Raw genomic sequence first — 14,121 nt, forward strand, 5'->3', positions numbered from 1 at the left:
ATATCTTATTTGAATAAAATACACTTATCATCAAGGATTCATTCTTATGAGTTTCAGTATAACTTCAGTATAACTCACACAGATTCCACAGTAAAGAGAACTCAAGGGTTCTTAAGGAAAGCTTCCCTCTCCAAACTGCTACTGGAAAAACAGGTACTGTTAAAATAAGAAGTTATTACTGTAAACACTACAAAGTACATGTGATGTCATTTAACCCTAACAACCTGATAAGATAAGGGAATATGGGTTCTCATCTCCAGACTCAAAGAACTGAGTGTTTTGCCCATTACAGGCCACAGGGCTTAATAAGTAATACTGCTAACACTCAAATCCAGGACATTAGCCTCAAATTATGTCTATTTCTTCCCATTTTTCCTCAAAATTTAGTTCTACAGTTGTTTCTCGAAGTTGATAATTAAACACGAACATGTATTTGATGGTTCTAATCTTTTTGAGTTTATAGGTCCATTGTAAAAGTCAAATCTATGGAAGCACTCATTGACAGGGAGGGAGAATATTTTCTGTGTATTTTCAGGTTTGCAGTTGCCTGATTAAAAAAGCCCTATTCAACACTGTAAGCTGGAGACAGGCGATGATATGTGCCTGTCACATGTTTCACAGTGTACAGCAGACAGCATGGAACAAACACTTAAGTATCTAAGTGACTGGAAACAGAATTAATTTTTTGATACTGGCAGTAGAAACAGTAGTGGAGGTTCCACTAAGACAAGTATTTTTATACTAACAGAAAAACAGGGAAGTCATTTACACAGAAGGCACAAACCAACAAATATTTACTGAACTTTGCAGTAGGCTAAGAGCCTTGACATTGTTCTTTAGCCTCAAGGCCTTTAAAGAAGTTACTATCAGCTTTTTAGTTTGCCAAAACCCAAGGCTCATGACCAAGTAAAAATTTAAATTCAGATAAATCTAAGTTGGATGAACCCTGGCTTTCCAAATAATCACCCAAATACCATATTTGACATCACAGAATGTTAGACAAAAAAAATATGAAGCAAAAAGAGAAAGTGATTGGGGATCAAAAGCAGGGAGATCTCTGCAGAAAGGAAGAACAGGAACTGGGATTAATAACCTAGATCATAATACACAAGAGTGCAGGTGGGAGAAGGAGCACTAGACTCTTATACACATTCAAATTTCAATTCCAACTAACTCACTAGCTAACTCCAAACTAACCCCATAACCTTTCCAGACCTAAGCTTCCTCATCTATGAAATCATCGTTGTTGGACAGCAAAAAGACTATATTTCTAAATTCTTCCATAATTTTCACACTAGTACACATATTATTTTCATTTCACCCAGATGAGCAATAACTGTGTTTTATTCACTGCTATAATCCTAGCACCTGGCTGATACAAAGTTGGCTCAAAACAGAAGTTAAATAAAGAGATAGACTTGGTCCTGACAATAAACTGAGGGATGCAAATATGACAGGTATTACAATACTTATTGTTCTTTTGGTTGCTTCTCCTCCCTCTATGAGGACTTTCAGTAGTAGGTTCCAATGTTAACAGAACAGTTAAGAGTGCAATTGCAGTGAGGAAGAATAGTTACACCAAAACCAATCTACTGCCATAACACCCAAATAAAGCAAGAGTATCTATAGAAGAGGGAGAAAAATGTATTACTGATTTAAAAAGCCCTATTCAACACTGTAAGCTGGAGACAGGCGATGCTATGTCTCCAACTCATCCACTGCCGAAATCTTTTAAGCAATAAAACATTATCTAGGCCCTGTATGCCAAAAATTGACATACAGACAGACAGCAGAGCTTTATTAAGACATTTTTCTAAAAACCTCAAGACTAGGATTTTAAGTTTGTAAGGATTCCAGTTCTTTAATTTGGAAATTATTATACAATATAACAGACTGTTCTACTTACCTTTTAATTAACAACCCTCCCCCGATACCAACAGGTTCTTTCCCGATTGGAGTAAAGAATGTATCTAAATTTTTCTGCATAAATACAATGCAGCAACCTTACCTGGTAGCAAACTGAATTAGTGCATTTTGAAGAGCTTGCCTAATTTCAAGAAGAAAAGATTCATCATCACTTAGTGTGTAATACCAATACTGGACATAATCTCTCAAGGAAAACTGGATAACCTATAATAAAAATAATTGAAAAAAATTACAACTTTTTAGGAGTTACAAAGAAAGTGCAAATTAAAAGCAAAGATGAGGGGCTGGGGATTTAGCTCAGCGGCAAAAGCGCCTGCCTGGCAAGCGCAAGGTCATGAGTTTGGTTCCTGGTACCGGAGAAAAACCAAAAAAAAAAAAAAAAAGCAAAGATGAGTATCTGCCAATTTATATATTTTCTTTTCCTCTTATAGTAGTAATACCTGCCTTCACTATAAAAATATCAACATGCTAAAAACTTACAAGTCCTTTAAATTATCCTGGTATCCCAACTCATTCACTGCTCAAATCTTTTAAACAATAAAACATTAACAAACCCCACCCAAATTCAGGTAAAAAAAGGTTTAGAGAAAAAAAATACATGTTCAATTCTGTGCATTTTATAAAGAGATTTTTTTGTTTTTTTGTTTGTTTTTTGTCTTTTTGAGACAGGGTCTCGCTATGCAGTTTAGGCTGGCCTTGAGCTCACTTTGTAGCCCAAGCTGGTCTCAAACTCACAAAAATCCTGCTGCCTCAGCCTCCTGAGTCCTGGGATTACTGGCATGCACCACCATGCCCGGCTACAAAGAGTTTTAACGAGCTGATGGAATGAGATACAACAATGCAGATAAACACTAATTTTCAAAAAATTTTTTCCAAGATCGTATCAAAAGATCTATTGGAGTCTTAACTACAAAAATGATACACTTTATTTAATTCTACATCTAATACAGCCTACAATATTCAATTTGTCCATAAACAGCAACTAATACATTGAATATATAACTTTTACAAATTGGATGAACTAAATACTAGTTTATTTATAGAATAAATTATTAAAATTTTGAAGTACACATTATTTACAATGATCATATAACCAAAAACATAAACAAAAAAATTTGGGGAGGAATATACCTGATTCCAATTTTCAAGCACTTTTTTTTTTTTTTGGCAGTACCGAGGATCAAACTCATGACCTTGCACTTGCCAGGCAGGTGCTTATGCCACTGAGCTATATCCCCAGCCCTTTCAAGCACTTTTTAATCAAACGAAGTACTTTCATTTTTTAAAGTGTAACATTTTACATTTTACATTAAAATGTAACATTTACATTTAAAATGTAAAATAAAAAAAGTCTAATTTGTACAACCACTAAGCTTGTTCATCAGCAAGTTATAATTTTATACTTTTAATGATGAGAAACATCATCAAATGGCATCAAAATTTTTTCTAAATGCAGATTCTATTAGAAAAGTTTTATATTAAATGATCCACCTCATTATATGTGCTTAGTACATAAGAAAGCAAGGGCATGCTTATAATCTTAGATACTCAGGAGGCTGAGGCAGGAGGATCACTCAAGTACATGTGTTTAAGACCAACCAGGGCAACACAGCAAGCGCTCATTTTGAAAGAATGAACAAATCAGTGAACAAGCAAATAAATGCAACAGCATCTTTTAGTACAAAATTCAAAAAGAACATTATTATAAAATTCCACAAGAATATTAAATAACAAAAAGGTATACCCTAGTATCATCAGAAGAAATATACTTAGCACACAATATATGAAATTCAACCACCACATACTGAAACTCACTTGCTGAAGAGGCTCATCAATTATATTGGCACCTGTCAGTCTTCTATCAATCTTAATAGTCCTGGCTTCCCGTTTCATTTCTTCTAAGCACTTAAAGAAAACCATATTTTATTGAGCAGTTTCCTGATTTAAAAATCTCTCCAGTTTACTTCAAACTGAATACTCATTATAACTGCCCTTCACTACTCTCAAATCAATAAGTGCTAATATAAAGCAAATGTGACTTCTCAAGTTAACAAAACCAGACATTTAGAAAAGGAAAATCTAACCTACCTTCAAAAATGTAGTCAAATAAGTAACCATTATTTAGGATGTGGGCAAATTAAAAATGTACAGGTATACTGTTCTCATAGTTAAGTGAAACTTCAAAAATATTACATGAGTGCTTCAGGTGAGTCAAATTAGTAACTCTACTGGATACTATCCCTCTTCCACCTCTTGGGATTCCAGAAGACACTGTTACCACAGCAGGTGACAGTGCCACATGTCACTGTCACTGAAGATCCTACAGATGCAGAGGATAAGATGCAGAGAGTAAGACTGACATCAGATGGTCCTGACCCTGTTTAGGCCTAGAATAATATACGTGCTTGTGCCTTCATGTATGTGTTTTTAAAAAAAGTATCAGTATAAGAGTAAAAGGTTTTGAAAGATTAAAAAGTTTATATGGTAAAAAATGTCACAATAACTTAATTTACTACTGAAGAAATAAAAATATTTTACTACTGAAGAAATAAAAATATATTTCACAAATTTATTGTAGCCAAAGTATACAGTACTTATAGTCTACAGTAGGGTACAGCATATCCTAGACTTCTACAATCACTCTCCAATCACTGATTGATTCACCCAGAACAAATTCCAGTCCTGAAACCTCCATTTTTGGCAAGTGGCTTGTATAGGTACACCATTTTTTATCTTTCAGGCTCTATTTTTTCTATATATTTTTTATGTTCAGATATGCTTAGAAGCACAAATACTTACCGTTGTGTTACAATGGCCACTGAATTCAGTACAGTAACATACTACATACACAGGTTTGCAGTCTAGGAATGATAACCTACACTATACAGACTAGATGTATAGTAGGTTATACCATCTAGATTTCTGTATTTGCAACTGATCATATCCACACAGCAACAAAAGCATCAGGTAATGCATTTCTTAGAACATATCAAAATGATTATGACTATATATAAAATATAAGCTTCAAAGTATAACATAAAACCTCTAAGATTTTCTTCATAAACATACTTTTGCAATAGCAAATTAAAATCATTTTATACCAAACGGCATGGAGTGAAGAAAATCATCTAAAATTATTTTATACCATCTAATAAATAATAGGGTATAAAGATATATAACCAGTCTTGGCCATGATTTATTACCATTTAGGATCTTAATTCTTAAAATATTTTCTGCTATGCTATATGCCGCTCAAATAAATGTACAATATAGATGCCTAAGAAATGTTCCGAAAAAATAGCCCACTCTCAGAAAGGCTTGCAAGCAAACCCAAAGAATATCTATTAACAGAAGTTCTAAAGATAGGAAAATGTTTCAGATAATTAAACAAGTTGTAAGTATTACAAAACATTAGTTTATCAATATGGAAGTCAGCAGGAGGGAGGGACTATAATGTAAGACAATATGTAAGAAACTTACCTCTGCATCTCCTATATCTTCACATATGACTATAAAGCCCCTCCATCAACAACAGGTGATTTGTATTCTTCACGTGAGACAAAACAATCCATCCCACAAGAAGAATTGAAGGTACTGCATATCTGAAGTTCAATTCCAACTGTACTTATAAAATCTAATACTTCAAAAAAGCCATCATTCCAGATAATAAAAATCAGGCCTGAATTATTAAAACTATTCATATTTCAAAGTGAAATTTTAAAATTATGTATTTTCTAAGTATAACCAGAAAATCTCCCATAAATTTACAATAAACATTAGTGGATACTGGGGAAATCTGTCAAGCCATAATACAGATGAACATTATCACTGCCTCCACAAAGAACTGAATGTTGAAATTTCACATTCCTTCACACTACTTACCTTAGGAATCCCAGTTGATGTTGGAGGAAGAAATGAGTGTTCACACTGCTCTAGGTACTTTTCTGAGTTTGTTTTTCCAAACAGGAGAGTAACCACTAAACCCCTAGAAAGAAAAATTCATGATAGATATGAAAACAAAGTATTTCTATAATTTTATACATCTATTACACGGCATATTTTTCAGAATTTGTAGCTTACTATTCATTAAAAACTTCAGTCTATAACTTTGGAAAAGCATGAAATTGAGAGATTTTGTTTATGTTCTGAAATGTGAAACAACTAAAAATATTTTATAAATTATATAATGCCTTTCAAAGTTCTCATCTACTTTATAAAGAATCTCAGCTTTTACACTTTAGAAAAACTAGCTCTCATTAAATACTAAACAGGCTAACTACTAATAAGGATAATAACAAATGAGATCTAAAACTATAGCTAATTCACACAACTCTACAATTCTATTAACTAATGTGAGGTATTATTAATATAACTTGTCACTATGGCTATAGAATAAACAAAGGTTATATAGGAGAAAATGATCCAATTTATGTGTTGTTTTAAAATAAAGCTGGAATTGAGAAAATAAATGTAAACGTATCTCCAAAGCTTAACTATTTTTTTAAAACAAAGAATTAGATACTGGTTTAGAACTAGGACTCAGTAAATACTGAATAAATGTTATCACTATTTCCTATATATAAAATTTGCCAATAAGCTAAAGCCCTGCAAAGAAGAAAAGTAAATTTTTATCTTACAATGAGTGCGTACTAACCTTAAATGATTCAAAGACTCTAGTGAGAAAAAAGAACAGTAAAATATTAAATGGGGTTACTGTCAACTACTAAAAGGAAGAAGATTCTCAGAGTCTTCTGCTTTTTGCCATTACCTGCCATTTCACTGATCTTCAAATTCAAATACTATGAAAACAAAGATAAAGTCAAACCAGTTCATGTAAGTAATTCTGGAATTTTGGTTAAAAGGGTGACCTCAGAATTCTAAGTAAATTTCACCTATCTCTGATTTATCTGATTAGTACTGAGATTAAAGTTGGCTCTCCCTTTCAGTTTTACCTGGTTATTAAGCATACTCACAAAAAAAAACAACAAAATAGGAAACAGACTGATGAACCATTAACCTTTCCTCACAATACCACAGCAGGAAGATAACTTAAGGCACCATTTGAAGTTACAGAGTTCCTAATAAGTAATATCAGTTGTGAGTTTTAAGTACAAAAAAAAGGTTATGATTTCACAACCCTAAAATATAACAGAAGGTCAGAATATAACCATGATACGGTATTGACTGTATCCTACAATAAAAACAAAACATATTTTTGTTTCCAAAAGTTTTCCTCAAATTCAAAAATAAGGGATTAACTCTGACTATAAAAGTATACACTATGGAATTTAAAATTTAATTCTACTAGGAAAAAAGAGGGGGAAGTGGGTCCATAAGAAAATATATAAATTCTTCTCAGGCTTTTAATAGAAATTAAAATCACATTGTTAAAAACATACAAAAAAAACCACCAAAACTAAGAAAATTTAAATTTATTAAATGCCTTTCTTTGACTTAACAATGACTCTTTAAAGCCTCTTTCTGTTCTTTTAATTCATAAGACATTAAACCATATTAGGAAGGGACAATCACTCTTGTTAGATCAAATAATAAAGGTTTTACTCAGGAAATTATGATAGTCATTGAAGATAATTGTGTAATATGGGAATGCTTAATTAACTAATCCTCCTGAGATGAGTTTCAGAGGTCTGCTGGAAGTAGAAATACCCTTATCACAGCAGTGAACTTCACTGAGAGCAACACAGTCTTGAATAGAATGTCAGATCCATTTATGACTTAGCACAAACTTGGAACATCAGACCCCATCATAGGACTCAAATAAGAACTTCATCCCTAATAGCCTGCCTACACCCTTCTACAGCCTACCTTATCTGAAGATTTTACAGAATTTTCTAAGTATCCAAAAGATTTTTTGAAATTATTCCTTCATTAATTATCAGATTCAGAAAAGAAGTAACAAAATTTCCCATGACTTTGAAATGGAGTGATCACCCTCTGGTTCCCAAATTTATATGGCATTTAATAAAGAGAAAAGATTCTCCACCCCTCCTCCTGTCAGGGGCTCAGTTCCTACCTTCAATCTAAAGCTGCAATTTCCTCCCTTTCCAAAGTACAGTACTTTTCCTTCACTCTTGCCAAGGGTTTATTTAATTAGTAGAATTAGAAGAAATCTCTCCCTTTCAGAGAAACATGTGAAGAAAAATAATCTCCTTTCCAATCAGTGAAGGCAGCCTTGACCCTGTTAAGAAAGGTGCAAACAGGCAGCTATACAGCCATGCTGCGCCTGTAATTTGTGACTGATGAGTGCAATTAGCCTGCTGGGTTGCAGAGCTTTATGGTCTTCAATCATCTTTATCATCAAAAAGACACTTTGAACTCTATGTCATCTGAATCTTGTGGATAAAGTAAGTTTGATTCGGTACACCGTATCCAAATCATATCTATCAGTATTACATCATATTTTCATTATGAAAATACTGAATCTAACATAAAATACTGCTTTATGGAGAGTCTTTGACACAGCTGTTCCATTTAAGTAACTCTCACTTGTTCAACAACCAGTAGGTATGCTCCCAAAAAAATGACTACACATACAACTTTCAAATCTGTATCCTGAAGAGGTGACAAGTGGTAAACACACTAAGAAGCCACCTACTCAGTACCTTACACAGTATCTCTCATGCCAGTGTGTATACATGCTATTTAAATCAGCTAAATCCTCTAAATCTGTGTGTTCAGATGACTCTAAATGTTTGGGGTCTCAAAAGACTTTTAAAAAAACTCATTAAGTGTGTGTTCCACAACTAATCATATAACACACATAAACTTACAAACAACAAAATACTTATTTCAGCTAAGCTACCTTGATTAGTCTGGCTAACAAGAATTTCACTTTTCTATTATTTTCTTATGGTTCACATCTGATACCAAATGCACTGTATGAAAATATAATAAAGTATCACCAAAATCTCCTTTGTAAAGATTTATAAACTTAAGGGAAAACACAAAAATTGCAAACAAAATAACCATGAAGAGAAAACTGTAAAATTAGGTATTTGAACTTTCCAGACCAAAGTAACATTTGTTTGGAGAAATAACATTATTATTTGAAGTCTAATCAATGAAACAAATCTCGAACAATGCAAAACTTGGTGTGTCTCTCAAATCAATTTACTTATTTTAGTATCCTAACAGATAAAAAGATTTCAACTTTAAAAGGGAAATACCAACAAAATGATTTTTAAAAATCTTTAAAACTTTCCATATTATCACAAAAAAAAAACTGAAATTTTACTTCTGAAGATGACCAACCATATTTCTGGTACAAGTGAGTATCAATTTTAACTATTTTTAAACTTCGGTAAAAATAAAAATTGCATTCATAAATAAATGACACTCCCAGTTACACAGTCATTTTTTTCATTCTGAATAAGAAAATAACATATGAACTGTAAAATTATCATTGAGTATACTTACCCACCCACAAAGCAGAGGATATAAAATGCCAAATAAAATATTACAAAGGGTCCAAAGGTTATTAGAAAAAGGACAATGCCAAGGCTTCCCCATCCCCATATGGATAGACTGGCCTGAAATAAAGCAAAAAAATAAATAAAAAATAAAAATAAAATAATTTTCCATATTAGAAAAAAAAACAAAACTTTTACATAGTTTCACATTTCTCTTTTTAAACTTAAGTGGTACTATTTCAGTAAATGTTAAAATATTTCCTTTCAGAAATGTAACATACTCTTGGAAATTCACCTCTAACAAACAATACACAAAAGAGATTTGCAGAACATCAGCAACAATAAAGGTACAGGACAGTTACACAGATTGTTAAATGAAAGTTAGTATGGAAAAATGTTTATAAACACTTGCATATTTGTATTTACAAAAGCACACATAAAAGAATAAGTAACCTGCAATGTTTTACTTATTTAGATTAGTATTTCATTTTAAAACTACCTCACGAGAGTTAGAAGAGACCTTTTTAAAAAATTAACATTTCAAGGTAAGAAATCTGTATCTCACTTAAAATTGTGATGTTTTGATTTTACTCAAATTGAATGCAAAAGCTCATAAAACTATAGTTGCGAAAGTTCCAACTTCCAGTTACCAAATTTCCCCATAAGTTCAACAACACATATCCAAAGAATCTACATTCTTTAAGAAAAAAAAAAAAAGCCTATTTCCCACAAAATTATCCTGTTTCATACAGTAAAATACTCCTTTTGTCGAACTGGATTTTAGTAATTTAAGTTATTATGAATCAATGTCTTGAATCCCACAAGTTTCTACATCCATTTGCCTTGTGCTTTGAGATACACAAAGAAAGCATTTGTCCCCCTCCTGCCATAAGGAGCACAGAGAAGAATGTCTTACAGGAATGAAACAATCAGACACTGAACTAAAAGAAAATAATAGAAAGCATTATAAGATGCTAAACTAAACAAAACTAATGACCAAAAACTATGGAACCGACAATTATTGCTGTGGCTCATGAGAGAAAGAAAAGTTTTATTTATTCATTCATTCATTTACCAGTCATTGACTGCATCCTATGTGCTAAGCACAATTCAAGGTGCTGAGGATACAAGGAGCAAAATATACTCCTGTAAGTCCACATTGTAGGAAGAAAAGAAACACAAGCATACTTTGAAAAGTTCATTCTAGAAGATGGAAAAACATGACTAAGGATATACATACTAATATCATCTCGGGATAAGTGCTAGAGAGACAAAGCAACTGCAGAGGACTGATGGAAGCAGCTTTGAATGATCAGACGATAAATGAACAGAAACTGTGTGAAAGTTATTCAGGAAGAATTTGTAACACTGAATCTTTCTGCAAAAAGGAAATTATTTCTCCACTTATTCGTATCTTTATGTTCTTCAGTTAATTTTTTTAATTCCTTGCCCCCACCCCAGGACCTGCACAACTCTTACTCATTTATATTTTATCATCCTCATCAGATTCCTGTCATTTAACCAGAGGACAGAAAGCCTGCTACTGAAGTCTTTGCCTTCATTCTTTCCTCCTTGGATCATATACTTCACTTACAGAAGTGGTTTCCTCTGACTTGCTTCTAAGCACCAAAACAAGACGTAATGATTTAGAATAAAGTACAGAGCAGCCCTATCCCTTCAATAATACTTCTGAACATCCAGTACCTAGATCCACACTACAGCACTGACTTTACCAAAAAAAGAGTTCCAGTAAACTCCCTAGAAAGCTGAAACCATACATGATCCACATACTCGATTCAACCTACCTTCTCCAATGAGATTTAATCTCACAGTGAGATTTAATCCACATACTCTATTCAACCTACCTTCTCCAGTGAGATTTAATCTCACAGTGAGATTAGCAGTATTGCCCTTTCTTTACCAGCAGATTTATACTGGCTGGCCATTTTTTTCAAAACTAAATAACTTACTGCTTAAAAATATATTTAAAAGGTTTAAAAGTAAAACCAAGGGAAGTGGCTATCTCTGGGGATAAAGGAATACGTAACTAAAGAACAACATACCTCAGATATTCAGCAGTGTTCTACCTTTTTAACAGGTGCCTAGTTATAACTGTATAAATATTTTACTTATTCATGCCTGAATTGCAGCTTTCACAAATTTTCAAGGAAAGAATCAATTAGTTGTACGATGAAGATTAATCAAAGCATCAGTTAACAAGTGGAGATCCTCAATTTATCTAAAACCTCAGTATTTCAAAGTCCTACAGTTCTCACTTTTTATTTGAAAAGAATAGCAAAATTATTCTTTTAAATCCATTCTTTGACAAAATTTGTGAATATCTACCAGCCATATGCCACGTTCTAGCAATTGAACAGTAAATGAATCAGACACCAGTCATATTTAAAAATATACCGAACAACCATTTTCTTCATTCCATTTGAGAGCTTTGCGTTCTTACCCATCTTTCCCCACCTTCTTTCTTCCCCTTCCCAGTGTTGGAGATTGAACCCAAGGCTTCATGCCCCCTTGGCACTCTACCACTGAACTACTATACTATATTCCCAGCCCCAGAAGAAAATTTTAAATTCCAAAACTAACAAAACTAAACATTTCTAGTCAAGTGAGTGAAGTACTCAGTTGCCTTGTTATTAATCTCATAAGCGTTAATTTTAAAAGTTCAACTGTTCATTTAGACATCAGAATAGTGCACTGTCCAAGCAAAAGATTATGCTATCCTTGGAGTTCCCATATCATAACTGGCTAATAGAATCTCTTAAGTGAAATGAGTAAAGCAAAACATCTGATATAACTCCCTGTTATTGTGTCAACTCCAGAAGTTTAGAAGGTTAACTAAGTGACTCAACAGGGGACCAGGGTCCATCCTTTGTAAACATCCTGAGCCTGTGCAAAAAGAAGGCATGGAGATGGTGTGGCTGGTAGCCTGCTTACAATAGAAAGGAGGAAAACAGGTTTGCTTCCTGCGCCCACTTTTGCTCTTGCTGCTCTTGCTGTCTTCTCCCACCTTGAACTGTTGCCCCGTGCCAAGCAACCCTGCCTTGGAGCCAACTGTATATGGTCTGAAACTTTCACAAACTATGAACGAAATAAACCTTTCTTTCCTTAATTTTGCGCGTAGGGTATTTTATCTTAGGAACATGAGAAAATTAGCTAACACACTCCACTTGAAATTTTTGAGTTTTAATTACTATGAGTTCTAATTCCTAAAATGATAAAGGATAGAATTTGAGGTGATTTTGTATCATATCAAAAACCTTCCACAAAATCAGTCAGTTATTATCTAAAAAGAGTTGACCTTAAATGGAAGCCAAAAAAAAAGAAAGAAATCTATACAGCTATTCTTGCACTAAAATAATCCTGAATATATGACTGTTTTCTGTTAAATATAACTATTAACACTGAAATATCTATGCAGACTAATCTAAGAATCATTCACAACCTTGAGTTGGAAGAAATTTTCCATATTATCTACTGTAATACTTCTGAGAGTTTAAGAATCACAGATGCAGATTCTTAAAATGCAGATTCTAGCCCAGAATGTCTGGGGTAGGGCTTGCAATTCTTTTTAGTTTAAAAAGCTGCCAAAGCTGTTTAGAACCAAGGACAATTATTATTCCTAATTCTACCCTAAAGCCCATAAAACCTTATTCACAATTCCCAAATCTAAAAAGATAAAAACCAAAATTGACCTAAGCATTCTACTTAGTACAATTCATACTGTATCTCATTTACTTTTTGGAACAACTTATAGTAGTAGCATAAAAAATTAAATTCCAACAACAAATGGACTCTGGACTTACACTACCTAAGTGCAAATTTCACCCTCGCTACACATCGGGAATCTCTATATGCCTGCATTTCCTCACCTATGTCATATGGTTTTATGTGAGTAATCATTCTATGGTCCATTAGTTGGTCCAATAAATCATTCCATGGTCCATAACTTAATCATTATTTTGCCTAACTTAACAATACAGAAACTAAGGTATGGAGACATTTAGAAAATTACCAAAAATCACAGAGCTAAGAAGAGTGAGATCTGATTGTAAGCAAATTTTAACTCCTTAACCTTAAATTTTCTTAGCTGACAACTACCTGAAGTCACAGGAAGGGAAAAAAAAAAAAACTTAACATCATAAATCAGTACTTTCATCTAAATATTAATCTTAATATGCTTCCCAGTGAACTAGTCAGAATACTATCTGTAATACAAGTAGTAAATACCTGGCCTGAACATGCAGTATATACATTTTACTAGAAAATTTATCCAGGTGGGCCCTAAATGAATAATGAAAAGAATTTCAGTTCCAAAGGACATCTATTTATTACTGCCCCCAGCTAGCTACATATATTGCAGTCTGGCCTTGAGCCTACGGACAAAAAGACATGAAAAAAATGATTTCTGCTTCCAAAGATTTTAGAATCAACAATGTATAGGAACATACACATCTCTTGACAATAGAAAGCAAGTGGAAATAATTTACTTTGTGATATCTTATACCTGTGAAGGTATGCTGACATTTAACTCAGTTCATTCTCACCACAAATATTTATGATAGAAAAAGCAATGTAATACAATACTAAAAATCAGAAATTACAGATTCCATTTTGCCACCAATCTTCTGTAAAACATCTACAAAATTACTGAAACTCTTTTTGATCTAGAATTCTCACAAAAGATTGTATCTCAAGTGAAGTCTAAGCAGATTAGTTAAGTAACTTTGCTTATAATGGCACAACTAAT

The 14,121-nt window shown here is 33.1% G+C and overlaps 1 protein-coding gene across 2 annotated transcripts in view; it reads right to left on the bottom strand.

Annotated features, from left to right (window-relative positions):
- The window catches only part of Snx13 (sorting nexin 13), a 133,249-nt gene that overhangs the window by 80,392 nt on the left and 38,736 nt on the right, over positions 1 to 14,121 (bottom strand). For both annotated transcript variants that reach the window (XM_005377342.2, XM_005377341.2), the window contains exons 2-5: positions 9,364 to 9,476; positions 5,809 to 5,911; positions 3,742 to 3,831; positions 2,009 to 2,130 (exon numbers count right to left, since the gene is read on the bottom strand). In XM_005377342.2, coding sequence (XP_005377399.1) covers positions 2,009 to 2,130; positions 3,742 to 3,831; positions 5,809 to 5,911; positions 9,364 to 9,476 — 428 coding nt within the window. The remainder of the gene's footprint in view (positions 1 to 2,008; positions 2,131 to 3,741; positions 3,832 to 5,808; positions 5,912 to 9,363; positions 9,477 to 14,121) is intronic.

The sequence above is a fragment of the Chinchilla lanigera genome, unplaced genomic scaffold (assembly GCF_000276665.1).
Source record: "Chinchilla lanigera isolate Chin_1 unplaced genomic scaffold, ChiLan1.0 scaffold00009, whole genome shotgun sequence".
NCBI classification, from domain to species: domain Eukaryota; kingdom Metazoa; phylum Chordata; class Mammalia; order Rodentia; family Chinchillidae; genus Chinchilla; species Chinchilla lanigera.